At 40.3% G+C, this 8,709-nt stretch overlaps 1 protein-coding gene across 3 annotated transcripts in view; it reads right to left on the bottom strand.

The window, feature by feature from the left end:
- ern2 (endoplasmic reticulum to nucleus signaling 2) overlaps window positions 1-8,623 on the bottom strand; it is an 88,633-nt gene extending 80,010 nt beyond the window's left edge. For all 3 annotated transcript variants that reach the window (XM_068056036.1, XM_068056037.1, XM_068056038.1), the window contains exon 1: window positions 7,872-8,623. In XM_068056036.1, coding sequence (XP_067912137.1) covers window positions 7,872-8,174 — 303 coding nt within the window. In that variant the 5' untranslated portion in view covers window positions 8,175-8,623. The remainder of the gene's footprint in view (window positions 1-7,871) is intronic.
- Between the last annotated feature and the right edge of the window lie 86 nt (window positions 8,624-8,709).

Consider the following 8,709-nt stretch of genomic DNA (forward strand, 5'->3'; position numbering starts at 1 on the left):
CAAATAGTGCCATGGGATCTTTTACGTTCACCCAAGACAACAGACTGGGACCTTGATTTAAATTCTCATCTGAAAGCTAGCATAGCTTTCAACAGTGCACCAGTACTGTCAGAAGCTGCAGCATCTCTGATAGATGACTGGCATGAGATTTGACCTAGCCTTTTATGTAACACTGTCATTTTATTATCCATATAAGCTGCAAGACCCAACCTCCAATATCTAAGTCAAGATCAGACAGCACAGATGGTTTCAAACTCTTCTCTTTACAATTACAACGTAGAAGAGTGTTCTCTGCTCTGCATCCTGCAACTCCTGAAAAAGTTGTGTCATGTTCTTATCTGACCAGGTGAGTAGAGGTGGGATTATGTGGTTTGGTATTAAATGAGAGGCTCAATGAGCAGACTTGCTAGATGCTTTGATGAAGCTCATGCCAACTATACAGAATACTTACTGTCAGCCCATGAATCAGGCATTCACTGCCAACTAATCCACCAAATGAATACAGTTCCAGGATTATCCACTATAAAAGGGACCATTTTAACAAGTCACATGGTGTCCCATTACATAGAACTATAGTCTTTAAATAGATTTGTACAATAACATACATCACTGACAATGAACAACAGGTACTGTAGTGCAGCACTTCTGCTACTGGACTAGCAACCTAAAAGGAGAGTGTGTTCAATTTCCATTATGGCAAATTTTGAAACTGAATTCAATAAATCTTTATGGGGTAGTACTAAGAAAATGATCAAAGCTCCCAGACTATATAAAAACTTTACTAGTTCATTAATGTACTTCAGAGAAGGAACCTGCCACCTCTACTGAATCTGGCCTACATTTGAAAAAAAAACTTGCATTTATATAGTACCTTTCACGACCTCAAGTCCCAAAGCACTTTACATCCAATGAAGTACTTTTGAAATGTAGTCACTGTTGTAATGTAGGAAACGTGGCAACCAATTTGTGCAGGCTCCCAAAAACATCAATGTGTTAATAACCAGATAACCAGTTTTAGTGTTTGTTGAGAATAAATATTGGCCAGGACATCAGAAATAACTCCCTTGCTCTGCCTCAATAAAGTGCCACGGGATCTTTTACGTTCATTTGAGGGCGGACAGGGGTTTAATGTCTCATCCAAAAGATGAGACCGCCGACAGAGCAGCACTTACTCAGTAATACACTGGATCGTCAGCCTAGATCTTTGTGCTCAAGTCTCAGAAGTAGGACTTGAACCGGCAACCATCAGATTGAGAGAAAAAAGAAAATAGTGCTACCAACTGAGCCACGGAAGGCACTTAACCCCAATCCCACAATATATGGTTCCCCCTTAATGCTCTCTGTGTAAAGCAATCACTACAGATTACATGGACTATAGTAGTTCAAGGCAACCTACCAGCATTTTAGGGAAACCAAGGATTGGCAATAAATGTGGCCTTGACAACGTTACCCAAACCCCCAAAGTCAAATATAAATTTAACTTATTCTAGGGCTTTAGATTCATTAACTTGATCATTCACACTTATGCTTCATTAGATTAGTGAATTAAATTGGAGTAAAAAGGGCAGAACTATAAAATCTCATTTGTCCCTGTAAATTAAATGTGAAAACATTCCACTTAGCGAATTGCTTGAATTTTTTCTTCAAATCATAAATGACAAAGCTATCATACAATCACTTGATTGTTCTAACTGGGTTCATTTAGGGCAAATAATTACACTAACAACTCTTTCTACTTCCTCTCAAGTCCTCAGTTGTGACAGCCAACTTCACAAACTTACACAGATGTCATCAATGTCATTCCGCAGGCGAGTAACCAGAGACTAAACAACTATAATCCAACCACACCGAGGCTAGCAAACTATCTTCTAGGACAAGATCAAGTCTGCAAAGGTACTGATTTGACGTCAGGTCTCCTAAGCGAGAGCTCAAAAATCTATTATAAATTATACTCGAGAAGGAATGGAAAGTTATCAGATTACAATCTATAAAAAATAAAAGTCATATGCTTGTACTTCTTTCACTCAAAAAACTGCCTCATCTAATAGGGTAGCCCTGTAATATTCTACCCAGTCATCTGGTCAATAAGTTATACAACCCACATAAACAAGCAAACATTTAGGTCTCATTTCCAGCCTATCTTTAAAAATGCAAGATCCTGCATATTATGAGCAAATTACAAATTCTAATGCAGGATATTGTGCCATAGGCATGGCAGGATGAGGCCTGTAATTCCTTACACAGAAAAATTCGGGATTCTAGCCATATCAGGGAAGGCAAAACGTGGGCTAGGCTCAAGCTGTATGTACTTCCTAAACCAAGCTCATATTAAATTACAAAAAGTGATGGATTACTTCTGATCAGCAGCCAATGAAAAAAGAATGTAGATCGCAATAAGTTAATTACATTAGTTGAGAAGCTCTCCAGCAGCTGGATAACCTGAAATTCTAGATTACGTGAGGGAAGAGAGCAATTTAAATGACCTTTTTCCCACTCTACAGAAGACTTTCACGTGAGGCCTGAGGGAAGAGAGGATATTATGTACTGCCGGCACTCTGCTCAGCCTCAATATTACACTATATTTGATATTATAATGAACTCTTTGTTTTTATACTTCATAGCATCTTAATGAACAAGATATTGTTTTAACTATTATCTAGATTTTCTGGTATTTAGATATAAAAAACTTCTCTACATCAGACAAACGCTTTCTTTTGCAGTACCTCAAAATTGTGGTACTCTACCTCCCTTACTTCTTTAATCCACAGGCATCTGAACCCAAACTTATTACCTAACCACTGATTTATCTTGTATTGTGGTGAGGTTGAGATGTTCATGATTTTTTTTCATGGTTATTTGGAAGATAAGGTAGCAATGAGAAAACCCAGGTGATTTGGTAAAGATCCAAAAAAGGAGAAAGGAAGAAAAATTATCCTTAAACCCCTCAGCAGCAAAAATAAAACTACATCTGACTCCGGCTCTGTAGCTAGTGTTCTAAGTAGAATACACAGCACCATCATGTTGGTGTCAAAAATGGAAGACATCTAATGTGCACAAGAATTCAATAAGGAAAAACCATATACAAGGGAGACATCTGCAGCACATGTTGGAACACCAGCACATTACACCACAGAACAGTAAGATGAGCTCATCCTTCTAATTCTCCACTAAATGAGTTCCTAACTTCAGCAGCACTGATACGAAAAATTGCTGTCAGGCAGTTCAGCAATGTATGAAGCTAAGCAACTAGAAGCAATACACTGGCACAAATACTTTAGCAAAGCAGTAACATACTTCGGGGTTCAGATGACTCAGGCTCTCAAACCTACAAAGAATAACAGTCTCCTCTATATACATTATCTAGTTGTAGAAAAGTTTGAACTGATCAAAAAAAATCAGAATGGTTTATTTCTTCCGTTTAATGAGGTACCATATCCCACTGAAACAAAACTAGTTTGGTTCTATTGTAAAGACTGCTGTGTTGAATGCATAGACAAAATAATATTCTAAAGGGTATTCATTCTGTGTGTTTTTTCTTCTATTACATATGTTCGAAATATTGATTTTTCTGTGCAGGCAGAACAGAAGAATCAATTTCAATTCCTGCCCGAGGGATAAATTGGCACCAAAAGTTAAGACAAGACAGTCTGATTTTGCTGTTCAGAAACTAAATTTATTCAATACATTTACAGAGGATGTACACTCAATTCAAAAGTTGTTCTTATGAAGGACAACTGGACCATACATTTGACAATTACATGAATATTTATATATTTTGTACTACTATTTCACAGTTATGGCGTTGATATTTATTTGTAAATAAAGATATTAAGTAGGTTAACGTCTGAACTTCTCGGCTGAGAGACTATAACTGCCACCTAGAGGAGAGTTCATCATAATTCAATACTCAAGTTTAAAAAAAAAGAGTAAGCAGGTTATTGTAAGTGGGGAAGTGACTAGTCCCTCAAATATGCACAACTTTAGAAATGTACTGCATCCGGATCTTAGGGGGGCCAAAATACTTTACAGAGCTACTGTTGGGACTCAGGACAGTTTGTAAAAAGAATACACTACTTGTGGTAAAGCCATCTGGGGTTGTAGATCTTCAAGTTCCACATATCACAATAGTCAAAGTAAATGGAGAGCTCAAAATAACTAAAATCATCATGCATTGAGGGGAATAAAATTACATAATTATTTTCCTAGACTCCGTTTCTAGTCTGTACAGTAATATAAAGGTAACATATTGATGCCAGATTCTTAGAATTATTTTACTAATGTATAATACAGTAGTGTGGGATACACTTTCAGATATCCTACCCTAGCCTGGTATTGTGTAAGGTAGTCTCTATCACACTGGATAAAAAGTGATTTAAAAAAAGGATTAATGTAAAATTAATATTCCACCACATAACATGAAATGCCAATGTCCAAGTAAGTTTAAGGCAATCTTTTGTCTCCTTCGAATCTTGGGTTTATGCCAGATACATTTTAAACTTACTTTACAACTTGAATGTTGCAACAAAAATAACTATAAATGGGGGCTATGAGATTGTAGGTTTGAATCTGCAGATCAATCACTGCTTCCAGCTACACATTCTTGGTCGGATATCTGTACAATATCATTTCTGCAAGCCTGACATGGCCATGGGATTAGAAAAAATAAGCAGGAAAATACCTATTGTTCAGTACCAGCTTGCCACTACCAGCTGGCATCCTACCGTAAATGCTGAAAATTCACAACAGGTCAATCAGTATCGATAGAGGCATTAGACTATTTCAGATTTTCAATTTTTTTCCCTCTTTAATCTCCATGCATATTCTATTGCAGTCATGTGACATTAAAGCTGGTTTTCATTTTATCCAGGACAGTCTAGTGCATAGATAAAGTGCTTTCATTCAAGGTTCTCTCACCAAAACAAGTCTCTATACTGAACAGATTAGAAAAACAAGAAGTGACAAGCAAGTTTTAGATAGAATCACAGAATAGTTACAGCACAGAAGGAAGTCATTTGGCCCATCGGGTCTGCACCTGCTCTCCAAACAAGCACTTCATCTATGCCACTCCCCCGCCTTCCACGTAACCCTACACATTCTTCCTTTTCAGATAACAGTCTAATTCCCTTCTGAATGCTTCAATTGAACCTGCCTCCACCAGACTCTCAGGCAGTGCATCCCAGATGTTAACCACTCACTGTGTGAAAGTCTTCCATGTTGCTTTTGCTTATTAACTAATTACTTTAAATCTGTGTCCTCTCGTTCCAGATCCTTTCACGAGTGGAAACAGTTTCTCTTCTGCCCAGACCTCTCATGATTTTGAATGCCTCTATCAAATCTCCTCTCAGCTTTCTCTTCTCCAAGGAAACTAGATTGAAGAAGGTGGGGCTATCCTTATACCTGAAGTTCCTCATCCCTGGAATCATTCTCGTGAATCTTTTCTGCACCCTCTCTAATGCCTTCACATCCTTCTTAAAGTGCAGTGCCCAGAACTGGATGCAATATTTCAGCTGAGGCTGAACACATGTCTTATACAAGTTCAACATAACCTCCGTGCTCTTGTACTCTATGCTCCTATTAATAAAGCCCAGGATACCGTATGCTTTATTAACCACTCTCAACCTGTCCTGCCACCTTCCATGACTTATGTACATATACACCCAGCTCCCTCTGCTCCTGCACCCACTTTAGAATTGTACCCCTCATTTTATATTGTCTCCCCATGTTCCTACCAAAATGTATCACATCACATTTCTCCACGCTGAATTTCATCTGCCACCTGTCTGCCCATTTCACCAACTTGTCTGTCCTTCTGAAGTTCTACACTATCCTCCTCACAATTCACTGTGCTTCCAAGTTTCATATCATCTGCAAACTTTGAAATTGTGCCCTGTACACCAAGGTCTAGATCATTAATATACATCAGGAAAAGCAAGGATCCCAACACTGACCCCTGGGGAACTCCACTACAAACCCTCCTCCAGCCTGAAAAACATCCATTAACCACTACTGTTTCCCATCACTCAGCCAATTCTGTATCCATGTTGCCACTGTCCCGTTTATTCCATGAGCTGCAAGTTTGCTCACAGGTCTGTTGTGTGGAACTGCATCAAAAACCTTTTGGAAGTCCATGTACACCACATCAACAGCATTGCCCTCATCAACCCTCTGTTACTTCCTCAAAAAACTCCAGCTAGTTAAACATGATTTTTCCTTAAGAAATCCATGCTGGTTTTAATTAAACTGCATTTGTCCATGTAATTAATTTTGTTCCAAATTATTCTTTCTAGAATTTTCCCCAAAGTTAAACTGACTGGCCTGCCATTGCTGGGCTTATCTTTAAACCCTATTTTGAACAAGGGTGTAACGTTTGCAATTCTCCAGTCCTTTGGCACCACCCCCAAGTCTAAGGATGACTGAAAAATTATGGCTGGTGCCTCCACAATTTCCACTCATTTCCCTCAGGATCCTTGGATGCATCGCATCTGGTCCGGATGCCATATCGAAGTACAGTCAGCCTATCCAATACCTCCCCATTAATTTTAAACCTTCTAGTGTCTGAATTACCTCCTCTTTCACCATTATCAGGGAAGATGATGCAACTCAGGCAAAGACAGATGCAAAGTATTCATTTAATACTTCAGCTATGCCCTCTCTCCATGCGCAAATCCCCTTTTTGGGCCCTAATCAGCCCCACTCCTCCTTTTACCACCTTTTTACTATTTATATACCTAAAGACGACTTTGGGATTCCCATTTATGTTAACTGCCAATCTCTTCATATTCCCTTTGCTTCTCTGATTTGCTTTTTTCACTTCTCTGAGCTTTCTATATTCAGCCTGGTTCTCAATAGTATTTTCTGCCTGGCATCTGTCGCAAGTACACTTTCTTCTTTATCTTAATCTCTACCGCTTCCATTATCTAGGGAGCTCTGGATTAGTTTATCCTACCTTGTCCCTTTGAAGGAACATACCTTAACTGCGCCTGAACTATTTCTTACTGACCTTTGACTCCAATTTTTTCACCCTTGCAAATTTGTTCCTCTACATTCTTCCCATGGTTCCCATTCTTCCTATGGTTGATAGACAACACCGAGCAATGTGTTCCTTAGCTCTAGCCAAATCGATTCAGTCCTCGACCCCTCTGGGACATCCTTTTTCTCCAGCACTGCAATATTGCTACCCCTCCCCCTTTTTTCCCTTTTCTATCTTTCCTGAACACCTTGTATCCAGGAATATTTAACACCCAGTCCTGCCCTTTCAGCCAGATCTCTGCTATAGCCACATATTTCCAAATGTCAGTCTGTGCATGCAACTCAAATACTTATCAGGAGCAGTCCGAAATCCGGAGGACCAACTGAACAATCTAACAAACTTGTAACTATTCACACGAATAGTAGGAATTGGGCGCACAGTCTTTTAATATCCGCTATTTTTAAGTTACAACCTGCCACTATTACTCATGTTTTCAATAACATGGTACTTCTTTACAATAAACTCCCAAAACCTTGAATAAATTCAAGGATAAATAGTTGTTTTCATATCCTCCAATTATAGTCCGTCACGTTACATCACATTAACACAATGCACTGCTCTTCCTTCAGTAAGCTCAACAGGTGTTATTGCGATACAGTATCCAAGTGTGTGCATGATTCACACTGAGCTGTACCATCAGGATCCCCAAAGACGCAGAGCAGAGTGTAAAATGTAAATTGCCGACTGCGGAGATCACCGACAATCCCCTACAGGGCAGGTGACTCGAGCCCCAGGTCTGGGGCGAGATTTCAGGCCATTAAAGGGCCTGTTTCTATGCTGTATAACTTGACTCTATCCCGCATAGACAGGGAAGCGTCCCCAACCCCCCGGACTCACTCACCTGTTTTACTACCAGGAACAGTACGGCTAATAGAAAGCGGACTCGGAGCCGCCGGGGCTCAGTCATGGCCTGGCTCGCTGTCTGGCTCAGTGGAAGGTTTCGTAGTGAGGAAATGCCTCCAATCCGCAAGTTTGCTCCATGGCTCCTACCTCGACCACCAGCGGACAACCCACAGCGCGCGCTCGCACACGTCCGGTCTGGGCGCGCGCGCCGCGGCCCCGCCGATTGGCTGAAAAGACCAGAACTCAAGCGGAGAGGGCTGTGATTGGGTAGCGTATGCACGTGACTACGCGAGTGTGACATTAAAAACCAATGAGCAAGGAGAAGGCAAAAATTGGCTGTCGTCTGAACAGACGACCAAGCTTTCAAGCTTCAGCGAATCAGCGGTGGCAGCGCGGTAGGGACGGGGCCGACAAAGCGAAAGTGACACTCTGACACGTGGAGCTGTTTTGTTTGTAAATGTTGCAGAGACAGGTTCTGGCAACTTCCTGTTCCGGGAGCGTGCTGACCATGCAAAAGTCTAGTTTAGTTCAAACACCAGTTTACATAGGTGAGTAAGAATCCAATAGAAAATATGAGTAATTATCTAAATTATTATAGGAACAGGAGTAGACCATTCAGCCCCAAGAGCTGGTTCCACCATTCAAATCATGGCTTACTTGTACTTCAACTCCATTTACTCACTTTTATTCGTAGGCAGAAAGGCCTACTCCTTTGCCAATGTTCCAATACATGACATCTTCAATCAGACAATAGTGAGGGAAAGCCAATCCCAGCAGTCCACAAGAGTGTTTGGCTATATTCCACGCAAACTCAACAGAAGACAACACAAATCTAA

Source organism: Heterodontus francisci, chromosome 24 (genome assembly GCF_036365525.1).
Source record: "Heterodontus francisci isolate sHetFra1 chromosome 24, sHetFra1.hap1, whole genome shotgun sequence".
Taxonomy (NCBI): domain Eukaryota; kingdom Metazoa; phylum Chordata; class Chondrichthyes; order Heterodontiformes; family Heterodontidae; genus Heterodontus; species Heterodontus francisci.